Source organism: Argentina anserina, chromosome 6, assembly GCF_933775445.1.
Source record: "Argentina anserina chromosome 6, drPotAnse1.1, whole genome shotgun sequence".
NCBI classification, from domain to species: domain Eukaryota; kingdom Viridiplantae; phylum Streptophyta; class Magnoliopsida; order Rosales; family Rosaceae; genus Argentina; species Argentina anserina.
Window position 1 is genome coordinate 2,604,468 of NC_065877.1, and position 17,846 is coordinate 2,622,313.

The 17,846-nt window shown below is 38.9% G+C and overlaps 4 protein-coding genes across 4 annotated transcripts; 3 read left to right on the plus strand and 1 right to left on the minus strand.

Annotated features, from left to right (window-relative positions):
* The first annotated feature begins 5,674 nt into the window (after window positions 1–5,674).
* Window positions 5,675–7,896, plus strand: LOC126800777 (autophagy-related protein 18a-like). Its single transcript, XM_050528188.1, has 4 exons — window positions 5,675–6,388; window positions 6,574–6,781; window positions 7,296–7,422; window positions 7,751–7,896. Exons 1-4 carry the CDS (start codon window positions 5,675–5,677, stop codon window positions 7,839–7,841), a joined length of 1,140 nt encoding a protein of 379 aa, XP_050384145.1. The 3' UTR covers window positions 7,842–7,896.
* A 558-nt stretch (window positions 7,897–8,454) lies between these two features.
* On the plus strand, window positions 8,455–11,302 carry LOC126798834 (autophagy-related protein 18a-like). The gene is made up of 4 exons (XM_050525896.1): window positions 8,455–9,260; window positions 9,996–10,203; window positions 10,409–10,535; window positions 10,892–11,302. The coding sequence occupies exons 1-4, from the start codon at window positions 8,505–8,507 to the stop codon at window positions 10,971–10,973; spliced, it is 1,173 nt and encodes a 390-aa protein (XP_050381853.1). The 5' UTR covers window positions 8,455–8,504; the 3' UTR covers window positions 10,974–11,302.
* Window positions 11,303–11,658: 356 nt separating this feature from the next.
* LOC126798377 (autophagy-related protein 18a-like) lies at window positions 11,659–14,195 on the plus strand. Its single transcript, XM_050525326.1, has 4 exons — window positions 11,659–12,448; window positions 13,104–13,323; window positions 13,486–13,612; window positions 13,861–14,195. Exons 1-4 carry the CDS (start codon window positions 11,711–11,713, stop codon window positions 13,949–13,951), a joined length of 1,176 nt encoding a protein of 391 aa, XP_050381283.1. The 5' UTR covers window positions 11,659–11,710; the 3' UTR covers window positions 13,952–14,195.
* A 2,332-nt stretch (window positions 14,196–16,527) lies between these two features.
* On the minus strand, window positions 16,528–16,803 carry LOC126798378 (protein RADIALIS-like 1). The gene has a single exon (XM_050525327.1). It carries the CDS (start codon window positions 16,801–16,803, stop codon window positions 16,528–16,530), a length of 276 nt encoding a protein of 91 aa, XP_050381284.1.
* Between the last annotated feature and the right edge of the window lie 1,043 nt (window positions 16,804–17,846).

Genomic DNA, 17,846 nt, shown 5'->3' on the forward strand with positions numbered 1-17,846 from the left:
ACCCGCGCTCAATACCTGTTAATGATATTTTGTTATATTATATAAAAATTCATATGAATTATAGAAAAAACGTAAAAATCTAAAATGAAAACAAAATATCATGATGAAATTAGTTTTTTTTTACATTAATCCAACTTAAACCAATACAAGTCTCGTTGAAAATAAAATAATAACTATAATTTTTTTATTTACATAAATATTAAATTAATTAATATTAAAACATATATAATATATATTTTATTCTTGGTGGGAATGAGGATGGGGATCAAAATACCATCCCCGCTCGTTACCCAATTTCATATTTCGAATATATGGGATCCACATACCCGTTTCCCAGTTTTATCCATTATACAGCCCCATCAGGGTCGAATACCTGTGAATATCCACCCGATGGGTAATATTGTCATCCCTACGTCTACGCCGTCTTTTCAGTCTCCGGTGGTGCAGATATGAACAGATTCATCACAAATCTCCACAAGGTGCCAGCGCTCGGGCCCCACCCCGAATGGAAATACTCCCCTTCACTTAATTTCATGCTCGAGGACGCCGCTCTTAACCAGAACCGCCTCAGGCTAAAGATCGAGCTCTTCTCCGACCGAACCCTAACACAAACCAAGATCGGAGAGGCCGTCGTTCCGGTGAGTCAGTTGCTAGACCATACTCAAAATAGTGGCAGGGGCACCCTCACGTTCGTGAGCTATGAGATGTTAAGGCCGAAGGGGCAACCTCTCGTACGTCGTACCCCACGGCTACGTTACTTTTTCTTACAAGTTTGGGAAGACATTCTGGGCTCCTCTTCAGCCCAAAGCCCAAAAGGAGGAGGTTCTTGAGCCACCGAGGGGTCTTCGGTGCATACCACAGCCGGAAGCCGAGTATGAGTACTCGTCACTTGTGCGTTTGAGCCACAAAGACCCACTACTAGGGCTGGGACTGGTACGAGAGGGTCCGGGATTGTGCTCGTACCGATACCATACCGATTTTATAATTCGGTATCGGTTCGGTACTGCCATTTTCAACCTCAATACCGAACTGAACCGATACCGTTCGATTTTCGGTACGGTTCGGTACCTTTTTCGGTACCAAACTGGAAAATTTCACAAGACCTACATATGCATCATTCATTACACTAACTAGGATCAATATGAATAGAATTCACATAAAATATACAATTAACACACTTCACAATTTCACAAAGTTGAAAGATATAAACTGATAGCAGTTCCTACAGCTGCATATACTTTTGCACAAATTGAGAGTTTTACACTATACAAATTCATACTTCTGCACAAAGAAAGTAAACACAAAACCAAAACTCTTTCGATTTGAAACGAACAAAAAATCAAACTATAACTCAAAGAAAGTAAAACCCAAAACCCAAACTGCATATATGATTCATACTTTCACAGTTTCAGTTAAGAATCCGAGATTGAATTAAGGCTTACCTTCAGTTTTCCCATCGAGATTCTGAGAGGCTGTGATTGAGACTTGATAATGAGAGTGAATGGCGAAGTCAGTGATTGAGAGTGAAAGGCGAAGACGCGAAATGAAAGAATGAAGTTGCGAAGTGAATGGAGGCAATGAGTTTTCGATGGAATGGGTTAGGGTATATTGGCTTTTGTGAACCCTAAAACCCTCCCAAAAATATGAGCTTTTATAGTTTCGGTACGGTTCGGTATATTCGGTATCTGATCTAATAAAACCGACCCGTACCGATTATATGTTTTCGGTATCGGTATCAGAAATTTACTGATTCATCCCGTCCCGTCGGAATTCGGTACGTGACGAACAGTTCCAGTACTATTTTTCCGGTACCAACTCTCAGCCCTACCCACTACAGTCACGAGCACTCGTATATGAACATTTGAAGTTATTGGGATTTTATTATCTCCATTCTATATGGTAATGTCAACCAAATTGTTACTAGTAATTCTCCACCTTATTAGTTGCCTTTCATAGAGAAACCTAGTTTGCTTCTAGCTTCCACTTATGATCAGATCGACGATGATCGACATTTACCTCATAGAAAAAATATTGTTTATAATATATGGTTAAAAGAGAGCAACGAAAAGTACTGCCTGTGAGTCTATCGTCCTTGCTCTTACACATCATGTGAAATCGATGGATCGAGCACTATATATGCAGGGTTTGCAGGCAAGCGTGAGGTAAAAGTAAAATGAGGACGAATATTGTACCTATGCAATTATGCATGCATATATCACCATGTACTATTGTTATAACTCACAAGCTACCTAGCTGTAGAATTGCTGATTGACTCAAAAGATATTCTCATAACAATTATTGATATCAATCTATATTTTCGTATTGAGATAAGTATATATGGAACTATGGAGGCAAAGCAGTAGTATATGTATACAGTAGCTTGCCAGCCTAGGGTCCCTTGTGGTCATTCCTATCTTTCATCCTCTTGTAGCTAAGTTATGAATGATAGGGAAGAGATCGAGTGCTCCCTTTGGTCCAAATCAGAGGAGTGAGAAGTGGTCAGAGCTGTCATCTCATGCATTTTGACGACCCTTAATTGTTATGCAAAGTAATGTTAAGGGTTTGGTCAGCTGCATGATGTGGGAGCAACTCCTTCCGCTTGCTTGGTCCGCCGTTTGGATTGAAGGGAGATCTAGCTCCTCCGCTCTTTCATCCTAGCATATTATGCATATATAGCCATAGTTTCAATTCATTAAGTTAAACATTATGTTCAATAATCAATATATAACACGTAAATTGTTGTATATCTGCGACCATGTGTGTATATATTGTCACTATGTCATAGATCATATTCTTTCAGATCACTCTATGTCTCTATGTATGTATATAACTTTCTTATACATATGACTATAATACTTACAGGAAAGAGGGAAGAATAAAAAGACCAAGGAACTGGGTTCAACTGGGCATGGGAGGAGCATCAGAGTCTCTAGCTATATATTTGGTCGTTCAAGCTCACAGCCTTGCAGCACAAACAGTTCTATGGAAACAAGTCCTTTCAGTTCAAGTCCAAGCTCTGTAAAATTAGAAGAAGATTTGTAATTGTAATATATCCGCTTTTAGTAACTATTGAACCTTTTCTATGGTAAATGCTTGATGAAGCATTCCTGCTGTCTAGTAGCTTGTGAGAATTTGAGTTTTAAACGGTTGGCTCATAATAAGGCAAAATATGATCTGGTTAAGTAACTTAACGTACCCACTCCATTCACCCTTATCTATTAAATTTACTACATGTTATGCAATATTACCTGGTATCAACCAGCAGCACAAATCTCAGTTACTAAAGCTTAAGGGCTAGCTTGTGAGATTCTAGAAAAAGATGTGAGGGAAGTTATAGGTCACTTTAATATATGTAGTCAAGTACAAAAGTATGATGTTGGAATCCTTTTGCTTTGATACGATCGATCAATATTGCAAGTTAATAGCTTTATACCAGATCGCATTGTTTCTCATGTTCTAGGCTTCTAGCAAATCTTGAGTGCTTTTGCAAGTGGGATTATAATGATGTTTTATCAATGGAGGGCTTATGAGAGTACAGTAAATGTTACTTGTTCCATTTCTATGGGCATACAAGAAACACAGCCATGAATGCAAGTTAATCAAGTTAGATCAATAATTTCAAAGGCATAGAAGGAGGGAATCTCATAATGCTAGGATAAGGACTAGTACAGCAACACCTTACTTTGTACAGGCAAAGCGATAAGAAATTTAGATAGCCCCAAGCAGGCACAGATTTAGGGGTGGGCTAGAATTTTCAAGATTATTTTTAGAGTGAAAAAATTAAGTACATATCAATTATGGCTTTCTGTGAAAAATTGAGTCATTTGTTTTGTTTTTTTGAATTTTTTGTTCTGTTTTTCTAGGTTCTTCTATTAAAACAAAATATATATGATAATTTATTTTATTTGAATTCTAATTTTTATCTTAATTTAATATGCGTAAATTATTATTTTTATGTTGAAATTATCATTATTCTATTATGAAATTCTTTAAAAATCTCTATTATTAAATGTTAGATTCGTCTCTCGCCCCAAGAAGGCAAGAACAAGTTCGGAAAAGGACTAGAAATTTCTTGTGGTTAAAGTCTTCATTTCTATTTATTAGGGGTGTATATGTCTTTCACCTTGTCTTTTACCCCTAACTCTACTGTATATAACAATGTCTCATCCTCGACGATTATAATCACCACCACCAGCCACCAGCATTGCCCATCTGTTCACTCTAACTTCTCCAGCCATTTTAGTTAGAATAGTAGGACGAGGCAGAAACATAAACCACTATCTTTTAGGGGGCCAAAATCGTTTGCTTCGTTTTCACCATGGGGCTATCCACCGTTGGTGGCACCCCCTCCAAGTTTGTAAGGTCAGCTCTCTCGTTTTCCTTCTACATCGATCTGTTTGCATTACTTACAAGTGTTACGCGCGCATTATGCGTCACCTTTTTATATGAGAAATTTACTAGTTGTCACCTGTTTCTGAATTCTAATGCATTTTCTTTCACATTTCAGTCATGAGATTTTAATGAAATCGGTATAATGAAAACCAAAAGGAGGTCAGTCTATAATACCTTGTCTTCCTTTATACTTATCTGATACTAAATTTCTTGTTATGTCTTCTTAATGCGTCTGTTGATTTAATCTTCTTTGGTGCAGATCAAAGCCATCCGGCATCGACATGACTGAAAGCAATCAAAATAGTCATGTGTTTAGACTATGATGGTACCCTTTAGGTATTTCACCCGCAGTTGAAGACCCGAATCGAGTTTTTGTATTTGAATATGTAAAAACACTCGATTCTTAGCTATGAGACTATAATTCTCTTGCTCAAGTTTTCGTACTATTATAGTGGAAATTTTCGAGAACGTGTTCTCGTGTAGAGATAATGTTATTAATTAGAATAAAGGGTTTCGAATGAATGGATTTACAACTTAAGAATTTTGTTTTAGGACAACTTAAGAGTTAATATACCTTTGTATTTGCACCTCCCACTCACTGTTGTAGTGAATATTTGTTTACCGTAACAAGAAGTGGACGGTGGAGAATCAAGGTACATTAATTTTCAAGTAGTTTGCAATCACTTCTACTTAATCTTTAGTTCTTATGTGATTGAACTAATCTAAATTGAGCTTTTGGTGTACAAACTTATAAGATTCACAAGTAAGAGAAACAAAACCCTGCGTGCGTCGCATACCAAATTGTGTTTCATTGAAAATTTGTCAAATGGATTTTATTTTTGATGACTTATCTATCTTAATTTGTTTGAGAGTGGTAACTTTCTCAAATTAAAACATGTGAATGATTTCTGCTGAACTCAGATATTTTCTAAAATAAGGAAGGATGAAACACATTTCATTTAGAATATTAAAATACTCGATGATCGAAGAGACACGTCTGTGTCAGTTATGAACACATTATTATTGACATATATATGCACTGAGGACATTTTTTTTGAAAATAATCACTATTTAACGTGAACGAGAAATTTACAAATCAGATTTAAATTCAGAGATGAATTTGTATGGAACATAATTACTTTTTACTTGCTTAAAACAGTTTAAACACAATTTTCATCAAAAGGCTAAAATTTGCCGCACTATAAAACAAAACCCATGTCCAAAAAAAACAAAACAAAACAAAACCCAGTGAAAAAAACTACTGTTTGACACCGCGAAACCAATGGTGGCCTTCTCCTCTGCCACTTCTACTCCGCGCGCAAAACTCGAACCCAACCCCGACGCCTCCGACCCGACCCGGCTCCCCACCATCTCTAACCTCTCCTTCAACCAGGACCGCGACTGCTTCGCCGTCGCCACCGACCTCGGCTTCCGCGTCTACACATGCGACCCCTTCCGCCTCGCCTTCCGCCGCGAATTCTTCTCCGGCGGCGGCGTGGCTTTGGTCCGGATGCTCGACACCTCCCAAATCTTCGCCATAGCCGGACGCGGACCCGACCCTACCTCCCCGCCCAACAAGGTCATGATCTGGGACGACCACCTCTCCCTCGGCGTCCACGACATGCCGTTTCGCTCCGAGGTCCGGGGGCTCAAGCTCCGTCACGATCGAATCGTCGTCGTTTTGAAGCACAAGATCGTCGTTTGTGACTTCCTTCATCCGAAAGCTACGCAGGAGATTTTGACCGCGGAAAACCCTAAGGGGCTGTGCGACGTGTCGCAGAGTCCGGGTCCGATGGTGCTGGCGTGTCCGGGGCTCCATAAGGGTGAAGTTCGGGTCGAGAATCACGGGTTGAAGCGCAACAAGGTCATAATGGCCCACGATTCCAGTTTAGCCTGCTTAGGGCTTACGCAAGACGGCCGGTATTTGGCTACGGCTAGCACTAAGGGGACTCTTGTTAGAGTTTTCAGTACTTCAGATGGTACATTGCTCCATGAGGTAATTCTAAGTCATTAGGTGATAATTTTATGTGATTAATTAAGAATGTGTTTGGTGTATTTTGATGTGATGCTACTTGTGATTTTGTTAGCTGTTAGGTGATTATGGAGTTTTCGATGCCAAAATGTTACATGTGAATGATTTGAGCTACGTTTTGATGTTATGGTGTTTTTTTTTGTGTGTAGGTTAGGAGAGGAGCGGAGAGGGCGGAGATTTACAGTCTTGCTTTCTCTAATACTGGCCAGTGGCTAGCTGTGTCTAGTGATAAGGGAACTGTGCATGTTTTCAAGGTGAAGGTTGATTCAGGTTCCATGGAGAATGATGGATCGTGCGGTACTTCAGAAGGCGGTGCTCATAATCTGTCCGGCGTTTCATCTCTGTCTTTCATCAAAGGTAATATAGTCTGATGTGTACGTTGCACTTACAGTTCCATGGAGTCAATTTGATAACTAAGTTGAGTTAGGACCTTAGGGCTTTTGGGTGGAGTCATTCTTAATCCAGAGATATATATTAACATTTTGAGGGTCATTTAAGTGTTTAGTTACAGTCCCTGTTTCCGCCATTCAGCTTTGAAGAAGAAAACAAATGAAGTTCAAAAGACTTCTTGCTGTCAACTTCCATTGAAGGCCTATTGCATCGAGTAATAATGTCTTGTAGATCTAATTTAAATCCCTGAGTTGGAATGGCACTAATCAAATGGAACCTTTGTGAAATAATTGTGTTCTAGCCTCTGGCTACAGCTAGTGAACCATTCTACCTATAGTTAATAAGTATGTCTATTCAATGTCCACTGCATTGTTGGTGGCAAGGAAACTTGTTCACACTTCACAGCTTGTAAGGGAATGATTTTACTTGTAGTTCACAGTTCTGGTGTCTTATTCTAATTCTGAGTTTCATCTTGTTGCAGGTGTGCTGCCAAAGTATTTCAGCTCAGAATGGTCAGTGGCCAAATTTCACTTGCCTGAAGGTCTGCAGCATATTGTTGCCTTCGGCAAGCGGAAGAACACCATCATGATTCTTGGCATGGATGGAAGGTACGAAACATGATCTTGCTCTTATTCCTTTGTAGTTATAGGGGATCAGGACAGATTTCGACAAATTTTCCGCCAACTCAACACTACTTAACTTCTTTTTATTGCCTGCAATTATCTCCTACTCTCGTAGTAATGATTTGGCAACCTGCCAGTGCCATGTCTGAGTGTATTGATTTGTGTACTACTATCACTAGAATATATATTCCTTATTTATGTTGGATTTTCATGATCCATGTGTTTAGAATTGCATCAAATTTTATGCTTTTAAGACAACTGATCTCTAAGATTGGATTCGTTTTAATGAGATTAATGGATTTTCAATGCACAGCTTCTATCGATGCCAATTTGACCCTGTGAAAGGAGGAGAAATGACACAGCTCGAATGTCACAACTTTTTGAAGCCAGAAGAAACTTCATAACATTTGTAAAGAAAACTTCATCCCTCTTCATATCAAGGCTCTGTTTTTTTTTTCAACCATATATATATTTTTGGTTACAACCTAAAAGGCTTTTAACCATATTCTTTTGGTCACAGAAATTACACTGTGAATATTAGATGTACATAAAATAATAAATTGCAGTTTCTGGAGCATCCATGAGTTATAAGCTATTTACTGTATCTCACATGTAGTATTTATTATAACTAAAAATGGATTTTGTCAACTAAAATTCATGTGAAAATACATGAACACTCGGGTACACTATATGTTATTTTTAAATGAAATTATATAATTTAGAGACAAAAATGTAAAATCAGAATATATTAAAAATATGAAATATAACTTCTACATATAACTTCTCCCTTCATATAACTGTCCACTATTTTCAATATTTGTAATAATTTATATTGTAATTATAATTAACACCACACTTATGGGTGGTGTTTTATTCGAGTAGAAAATACTGTACATCCAACCAAAACCCTGATTGGGCCATTCATTGGGCCGCATCTATCATAGGGCTAGAAATTGGGTTTTCGATATCATGCGCCACTATAAATAGAGCGACGCGCCTTTCTCCTTCTTCTTCCTCATAAACCTAAAAAAAAAAAAAACCAGTAACGGCTTCACTTCACCAAAATCATGACCACCCTCTCTCCTCCACCACCTCCAAATTTCGATCCTCTCAAACTCCGCCGGGAAACTCTCACCATCCCCGAACCAGACTCCGACTCAAAACCCGACCCGTCCGTTACAGAGCCCGCAACCTCAGCCCCAAACCCGACCACCATCCGCCACCTCGCGTTCAACCAAGACTACACCTGCTTCTCCGCCGCCACCGACTCCTCCGGCTTCCGCGTCTACACCTGCGACCCCCTCCGCCGCTGCGACAGCGACTCCTCCGCCCCGCGCGACGGCCTCCGATCCGTCCAGGTGCTCTTCCACTGCCACCTGTTCGCCTTCATCCTCGACGGAAACAAGGTCATGATCTGGGACGACGTCCAGTCCAGACACGTCATCGAGATCTCGTTCCGGTCGGAGGTCAGGTCCGTCAGGCTCCGCCGCGACCGTGTCGTCGTCGTTTGTTTCCACAAGATCTTCGTGTACAATTTCCATGGTTTCAATTTGTTGGATACGATCATGACGTTGGAAAACCCTAGGGGGCTGTGTGAGGTGTCGCATAAGTCGGGGCCGGTGGTGCTGGCGTGTCTGGGGCTCCACCCGGGTCAAATTCAGGTCAAGCATTACGGGTCGAAGCGGAGCAAGTTCATAACGGCCCATTGCTCCCCTCTGGCGTGCTTTGCTCTCACTAAGGATGGTCAGTTTCTAGCTACGGCGAGCTGTAAAGGGACTCTGATTAGGGTTTTTAATACTATTGATGGTACATTGCTCCAAGAGGTACTTTCTATTTCTGTTCATTGAGGTTTTGCAGTATTATGTGTGTTAAATTTCGATTCTTTGTGCTTTCCAGTATTATTGGTTAAATAGTTTGAATTCTAGCTGAATGTCAATTAGTTTGTGTGGGATTGATGCTATTTCTGTATGAAACTATGTTTGCTTCTTATGATGTGTTAGTTCGCTTATGTTTTACGGAAGCAGTTTAGTCCTGGACAATAGAGTGAGGTTCATGTTGGTTGTGGTCATAGGTTTTATATGGTAATTAGGATGTGAATTTACGATAGTAGTCTTAGATAGGGTTTTGCATGAACATCAGAACAGGCTCCTGATTTCAGTTTAAAAGCTCGGTACTTTTTATTCAAAGTGCTTGTGGTTGATCTTCTTTATGATTCAGGATAGTATTCATGAATGAGGAATGCATATCTCCTGGTTTTGTAAATCATAGGTATATATAAATAAGGATGAGATGAAAGTTTAATTTATGAGGCTCTGAGTTTCCAGGTGATGGAAGATTACTTGATGATCAAAGTAAATCATAGTAGCCCCCCTTGAAATTATCTGACAAGCTGTTGCTCTGTGCATTTGTCATCATTTTTACTCAGAAGCCATCTTTATATCTCTTCTTTTTCCCACCATTTTTCTATTGTGAAATGTTAAGTCTACATGTATCTTTATTAACTTTAATGATCCCATTTATTTGTTTATATTGAAGAAAGTTATGTGGTCTTTGTGTAGGTGAGGAGAGGAGCGGATAGAGCTGAGGTTTACAGTCTTGCTTTCTCTTCCACTGCCCAATGGCTAGCTGTCTCAAGTGACAAGGGCACCGTCCATGTTTTCAGCATAAAGTTGGATGCTGGATCGTTGGGGAATAAAGGTTCCCACAGTACATCAGAAATCAGTGGTACTAATCCATCAAGCGTTTCATCTCTCTCTTATTTCAAAGGTAATATATTTTGGTATCCTGCAGTTGAAGTTGAAGTTCTGAATTATAATGATGGTAAAATACTAGAGTTGGAACTTAGAAGAAGAATACAAGTTAATGAAAGTTAGTCGTTAGTGACAAGTGAACTTTTTTCCAATATGTAACTAAGTAGTGTTGGATCTCAATTTTAGTCTTTCAACCTCACTGTTGGCTTGTCGTTTTACAGCTGTCCTTCCAAGGTATTTCAGCTCAGAATGGTCGGTGGCCAAATTTCGCTTGCAGGATGGTGTGCGGTACATCATTGCTTTTGGCCACCAGAAGAACACTGTTATCATTGTTGGCATGGATGGGAGGTAACCAAATCTTTCAGTGCCCTTATTTCTTTTTGGGTATATTGGGTTGAGGATCCTGCATTTTCTGCCAGAGCTCAATAGTACAGTATGCCAATCTGCCACCCCCTTATCTGAGTCATATTATTCTGGTACTGGGGTACAGCTAAAGCGTATGCTGCTCATATGAATTTGATTCGTTTCTGCTGTCATTGCTACTTGTTTTGCAAATTGAAAGATATTTGAGAACATTAATTTTAAATCAGCTATGATCTAAAACACTGTTTCATGTGCGTTTATCATCATAACGCATGTAATTTGATTTGTTGGTGCAATATTTATAGTGAATATTGGGATAACAATTGAATTTGTCAATGCAGCTTCTATCGATGCCAATTTGACCCTGTAAATGGAGGAGATATGATTCAGCTTGAATTTTCCAAATTCCTGGAGTCTGAATAGAATTTCCAAGCTTTAGTATATGCATATGGTGCGGATCTGGTTTTTTGTTAGAAAGGGCAGAAGAAATATGTGTGGAGTGCAAAATGCGGCCTCATTATCACCTAGCCTGACAGGAGAACCTCATTTAGAATTGGTTCTAACGTAGCACCCAGCTTAGAGTAACCAATTAGTTTGGTGAATTATTATACCAAGTTGACCAAACGTTAACTTATAAGTTACAGAATGCTCCATCATACTATGGTCTTTTTTTTCTGTAGGATATTATGCTTTTTAATTATTCTTTTCCCATTAATTTCCGTAGGAGTAAAATTGTAACTATCATTGTACATTATGCAGTATTGCAGTTCTCAGCCTCGAGTTACAGTTACATACATGCAGATATGTAGTAACTACTTACTACATGTATATCTGCAGTTGTTCTTGGGCTCTAATGGCATAAGTTACCATAAACAACGACAATAATTCTCGTAAAGAACATCTTTAAAAATAATAATAATAATAATAATAGCACAAATCTCCTCTAAAAAACAAATTTGCATTAATGTTTCATCACATGATCAAAAAATGGAAAGGGAACGGAACATATAATGCTAACCTGCTACTTGTATTTTTTAAAACGAAACAAATATTAGCATATGGTCTTTTCAACGACGCCATGAGCTATGCGAGCTCTTGTTATCTACAATTTTCCTGAAACCCAAACTCGTCATTTCACACGGACTTTCCCCGATGATCCAATGACCACCGCCTCTCCCTCCCCTCCCTTTGAGTCAATGGCCACCGACTCCGAACCCGTCGACTCAAACCCGACTCCGACTCCCCCAAACCCGGCCCAGCAGCCGCAGCTCCTCCACCTCTCCTTCAACCAAGACCACGGCTGCTTCTCCGCCGGCACCGACCACGGCTTCCGCATCTTCAACTGCGACCCCTTCCGCGAGATCTTCCGCCGCGACTTCGGCCCCCGCGGCGCCGTCGGCCTCGTCCACATGCTCTTCCGCTGCAACATCCTCACCCTCGTCGGCGCCGCCGCGCCGGAACCCCTCTACTCCCCGAACAAGGTCATGATCTGGGACGACCACCAGTCCCGCTGCATCGGCGAGCTCTCCTTCCGCTCCGAGGTCAAATCCGTCCGCCTCCGCCGCGACCGCATCGTCGTCGTCCTCGTCCAGAAGATCTTCGTCTACAACTTCGCCGACTTGAAGCTGCTCCATCAGATTGAGACGATCGCCAACCCCAAGGGGCTCTGCGAGGTCTCGCATTTGGGGCCGCAGGCGGTGCTGGTGTGCCCGGGGCTCCAGAAAGGTCAGATTCGGGTCGAGCATTACGGGTCGAAGCGGACCAAGTTTATTGTGGCTCATGATTCCAGGCTGGCTTGCTTCGCGCTCACGCAGGATGGGAGGCTGCTCGCTACGGCCAGCAGTAAAGGGACTCTGATCAGAGTCTTCAATGCTTTGGATGGTTCATTACTCCAAGAGGTACACACTCTCAATTTTCGATTTATTTCTTGCGTTTTGTATTGGAATTTAGTTGAATTTGAGTTCTTTATGTAGCTATGTTTTGGTTGATTAGCTTAAAGATTACAAATTTGGTGTTAGGAAGCAGCTTAGTGTCAAAAAGGCGAAGCTTTATATTTCGGAAGGTGTAATTGGATCCAATTGTGCTAGCTTGACAAGATGTAGGTCATTGCATCTAGTTACTTCAATAGCAGTACTTGAATTTCACTCGATATAAAGCCACATTTCCACTGCATTGATGACTTTGTCGGAAGCTATCTGTATCGGTGTAAATGGATATACACAGAATGTTATCAAGTTCTAAGCTTTTGCAATAGCCATAAGTAAGACTGTAAGAGAAGTTAAATGTCAACTTAGGAGGTTATGATTCACTATGAGGAGTACTACAATGCTTCCAGTTACAATGTCTTCTTTTTTACACACATCAGGTGTCTGGCAAAAGCGATAATATAACCTCTTTTGAAGTGTGCAGTAAATTTTATCTGAAGTTAAATGTGTTTGCCACTTTGCGCGTATAACTAGCCGTAGAAAGATCTAATTCTATTAAAATGTGTGATCTCTGGTAATCAGTATGTAAAATTATGGCTTTTCAGAAATTACTTGGGATGTTATGCAGGTAAGGAGAGGAGCCGATAGAGCAGAGATACATAGTCTTGCTTTCTCTTCTGATGCCCATTGGCTAGCTGTCTCAAGTGACAAGGGAACTGTCCATGTTTTCAATCTAAAGGTTGATTCAGGATCCTTGGGATCCTTAGGGAATGATAAATCACGCAGTCCTCCTAATTCATCCAGTCCTCCTAATCAATCAGCCATTTCATCTCTTTCTTTCATGAAAGGTGAATATATCTTCTAGCTGGCTTATAATTCTAATTGTATGAGAATTCTAAAGTTGTCACCAAGCTTATGAGTTAGGCACTGTTGATGTCAATTGTTTATGGATGATATGTGCTCAACCTTTACCTGGTCTTTCAGCCTCACTCTCAGTTTATCTTTTGCAGGTGTTCTGCCAAGGTATTTCAGCTCAGAATGGTCAGTGGCTAAATTTCACTTGCAGGAAGGTTTGGAGTACATTGTTGCCTTCGGCCACCAAAAGAACACAGTTGTGGTTATTGGCATGGATGGGAGGTAACTGATTTTGATACTGTTCTTCTGTTTTCTTTTTGTTGTGGAGAGGGTTTGGGGTTAGTAAAAAAGGTTGGAACATTTCATACTTTTCGTACCAATGTCCTTGTGATTCCCAACAATCACAAGTAATTGTATAATGTTTAACAGTTTGAATATTTATTAACATTATGCATGCAACATGATCCAAATTTTAGCATTAGATTAAGTGCAGTAAATGAGTTAAGCTTCATGGTGTTGTTTGTTTGCAGTTTCTACCGATGTGAATTTGACCCTGTGAATGGAGGAGAAATGACTCAGCTTGAATATTATAATTTCTTGAAGCCAGAAGAAACTTTGTGAATTACTGTATATGTTTTTATTACTTGGTAGTGTTCTCTTTTCTCTGTTTATATTATGCTTTCTATTTAAGTTCATTAGGGAAGTGAAATACGCAAATGCACATTGTAAATATGTGAGGAAATGAAATGAGTCCTGCTTATTTTTTTCTTTGGACAAACATGGATGGTTCAACTTCAACCACTGTATCCATATATTTGTAAAGTGGTTATTTTATACATCTCCCAGTTTACAAGGCACAACTCAAACTTTGGCTTACAGACCACTACAGCTGAAGATTTGGCTTAAAGATTTGATTTAACAGTCTTCCATAGCGGTCCAGCTGCCCATGCAGATTTTTTTTTCTTCGAAATATCGAATTTAACAGTCTATGCTAATTAGCATGAGCCTTGGAGTCGATCCATCATTGATCTTCAACCATTCGAGTCCCCCGTGTGATTGTACTCATTGTAGGAGTGTATGGCTACTGATGATATGTACATGCATGAACGTACAAAATCAGAATAACTAGTGGAGACTAACCCCCTAAAACGCGCTCTGTAGATCATTACAAGTGTGTTTCATGTATTTATACTAAATTGACGACATAATTGACTCCGTACAAAGAGTCCTGGAGAAGAATAGACAGCTGAAGATAAGGTCTGCCATTGTTGTTGTAGTAGGTGTGGAAGAGGCTCTCCTAATCGTGAACTGCTTTGTCTCCTCCTCAGAATTTCCTCCTTTCTGTACCCCCCATGTTTGAAACCCTGTGTGCTCTTGACAGCTTAGCTAGGGCTGAAGAGCTAGCTAGGGAGAACTTTTGTGCAATTATATGGTTGATACTGACTCGACTCGACTTGTCCTGTTCAATGCTTCAGCCTATTGTTGTCTTGACTCGTCTCAAATTTCAAACAAATTTCGATTTCCTTGCAAACCATTCAGTTCTTCATGGATCATGAACGGTAAAACCTAGGAAGTTTAGAGAAAGAATCAACAAAGCTAATTTTGTGTGTGAAGTATAATGAACTTCCAACAACCAATCAAGATGAGACTCAATACAAAATTTGAATCCTAAAACCTATTTAGTGACCAGAATTTGGAAATTAATTGGATTCTTAATCATTGCGAGTCGCACCAGTGTTCTCTTTTGGGTTGAAGTCGTACCGGTCAGGTCATATCAGAAAAACCGTACAGGTCAAGTACCATATATATATATATATATATATATATATATGTGGTAAATTCTTCTTCTATGTACCGTACGTGACTGCGTGAGGTATATATATGGTAAATTACTAAATTCTTTTTTATGGTACGGTAAGTGAGGTATGGTCAATTTGATATTTTGGTACCTAAATTAAAGAAGTCAGATGAGAATTTGGTACGAGAAGTTAGATTTTATATGACATTTTAGTACTTATGTTGACTAATAAGAGAGTAAAATAGACATTTAAATATATATATTTATAAAAATATAATAATAACATGAGTTTTATGTGTTCATTATCTTCAAATCTTAATCGTTGTATGCATTTTTAAGTTAATATTTTTTATCATATTAATAGCATAAGTCAGTCATGTGTTAATGAAATTCAATTTTCTCACAAAATTACTCCGCGATGCTATATTTAATCAACCAAAATCATTATCGTGTGTATTTAAATTACAAATTCTAGATTTCCTAAATAAAAATCCAATTTTCACCTCCAATTAAAGCTTAAAATTAATTCATATTTATTTTCTCACAAACGATATACTAAGTTGAGAGAAATTAGTCTTAAACCCATAAAATTCTATTTGTATTTTTATTTTGATAAATAATGTGTAAATATCAATTTTACTCTATATTTAACAAAAAAGTCAACATAGTGTCACATCAAATCTAATTCCAGTACCCATGTCATTTTTTAAACATTAGATATTAAAATGTCCAATTGACCAACCATACATATATATATATATATGTATATATATGATTAAGGATGTCCAAATCTAGAGGTCTGAATGATGAGTAGCTTCTTGTTAAATACTATGACCAATTTTTGAAGGAAAAAGTTTAAGTTCCGTATGCCTTTGAATATGAATATGATGGAGCAATTAATCCAACAGTTTAGAACAAGCACACTTGACAGTTGACACACACAAACTTATATTACATCAGCAGCATGAGCTCAATCTTGCACTAAAGATTTCAGAGTGCATAGATCAGATACAGAAGATTGGTTACTTATTCAGTTATTCTAACAACAAGAAATCACGGGTATGCAATATCTCCCCTCAAGATTACTTAAACTACTTAATTAGCACTACTCGACCACAGCGTTTGCTCATGCAGTTAAAGCAGTTCAGAAAATGAAGCTAGCGACGAATCTTTATTCATTAGCAGGTACTTGCAGACTTCTACTTGTCTTGCTTCAATATATTGAGCTTCAGGTTCCTCATCCTGTAAATATATCAGACAACGGGTTTAGGGATTAGCTTCAGCTTAGGCTATTGTGTTGTCAAAGAAATAGAAAGCAAAAATTTCATATATCATGCAATTTGGTGGTGGACGAAGACTTTGGTAAATAGTATTAATACTAAAGACTACCTCTTCCTCATCATGACCGATGTTGCCCTGATCTCTCAGTCCGACCAGAAGTTATGTAATTCGGGAATGGAACTTGGCCGGACTCGATAAGCTTCACATCTTCCACAAGTAGGTCATAATGCCTTTTAACGTCCTCGGGTGTCTTATTCCCAACGGCCCTAGCAATATCGTACCAGCGGTCGGGGGTGTCCTTGTCGAAAAGGGCTAAAGCAATCTCAAAGGTCTTGTTCTGCTTGGCAGTCCAAGATGAGCCCGAGCTAAGGGAAGAAGTTGAGTTAGAAGCCATTGATAGATGGAAAAATTGTGTTGAAATGGTTTTCTGAAGGGGTGAAAGGTAAATGAGAGAGGGTGATAAGAGATCAGGAGGACTTGAGTCATGCAAGAGTTGGGTTGTCTAAAGTGGGGGAATTGCGTGCTCCTTTATAAGCAATGTTGAAGGGTTGGGCGGGGTAGTGCCAAGATAAGCTACCACTTAATAGTGAAGCAAGGACAAGATGAAGACTAAACAGATGTGTAAGAAAGGGGAATCAATATCTCCATTCTCCAAGAATGTCTGATAAAATTGATCAGTGGTTTCCTTTTGTGTCATTTCACTGTTTTAAATATCCCGATATATATTTGATATATCATTGATATATCTCCGATATTAAAAAAATGATACGATATTCTAAATATCTTTTCAAGTTATCGTTGACAAATAATTTAATGGTCAAAATCCAATATATCGGGTCAACCCGATTTTGACCCGATATATCGGACTTTTTTTTAATTTCAAATAAAAATGTCATCGTTTTACTTTTACGAAGAAAGAAAAAAATGACAAAATCTAAAATTGAGACGTGATGCGCTTTAAATCATGGAAAAAACTTCATCTTCTTCGAATACAAAAACTTCATATTCATATTCAAAGTGATTTCGAACACCGATATCTTAATTAGGGAAGCTGAAAACATCATCAGGTGAAACCTCTAGCTTCATATGTGGAGCCAAACCACTGCTTATCTGCCTCAAATCCAACAATCCTTATTTAGGCACTTGTTTTTATTATTTGAAATCATATGTGTATTTTTATTTAGTAATTGAAATTGCTATTGCTAGAGTTGGTTCTACTTATGGTTGGAAAGTGACCTTGTAAGTGTGGTGTTATGTTTTTCTTCCAAATCTTTCTCTCCCCCGTGGAACTTAAGAGTCAGTTGTCACAACTATTTATCTAAAATCCGCTTGATGTCTTTTCGATGCAGTCATATATTCAGAGAAGGAAATGTGGTAGCTAACATAATGACCAATTTAGGCCTCAACAATGACTCTTTTGCTTGATATGATAGTCCC

Bases quoted from the DNA above. Each gene is read 5' to 3' on its own strand.
- LOC126800777 (XM_050528188.1), top strand. From the start codon at position 5,675: ATGGTGGCCTTCTCCTCTGCCACTTCTACTCCGCGCGCAAAACTCGAA. The intron at 6,389-6,573 runs GTAATTCTAAGT...TTTTGTGTGTAG, and splicing joins ATGGTACATTGCTCCATGAG to GTTAGGAGAGGAGCGGAGAG. The intron at 6,782-7,295 runs GTAATATAGTCT...ATCTTGTTGCAG, and splicing joins ATCTCTGTCTTTCATCAAAG to GTGTGCTGCCAAAGTATTTC.
- LOC126798834 (XM_050525896.1), top strand. From the start codon at position 8,505: ATGACCACCCTCTCTCCTCCACCACCTCCAAATTTCGATCCTCTCAAA. The intron at 9,261-9,995 runs GTACTTTCTATT...GTCTTTGTGTAG, and splicing joins ATGGTACATTGCTCCAAGAG to GTGAGGAGAGGAGCGGATAG. The intron at 10,536-10,891 runs GTAACCAAATCT...TTGTCAATGCAG, and splicing joins ATTGTTGGCATGGATGGGAG to CTTCTATCGATGCCAATTTG.
- LOC126798377 (XM_050525326.1), top strand. From the start codon at position 11,711: ATGACCACCGCCTCTCCCTCCCCTCCCTTTGAGTCAATGGCCACCGAC. The intron at 12,449-13,103 runs GTACACACTCTC...GATGTTATGCAG, and splicing joins ATGGTTCATTACTCCAAGAG to GTAAGGAGAGGAGCCGATAG. The intron at 13,613-13,860 runs GTAACTGATTTT...GTTTGTTTGCAG, and splicing joins GTTATTGGCATGGATGGGAG to TTTCTACCGATGTGAATTTG.
- LOC126798378 (XM_050525327.1), bottom strand. From the start codon at position 16,803: ATGGCTTCTAACTCAACTTCTTCCCTTAGCTCGGGCTCATCTTGGACT.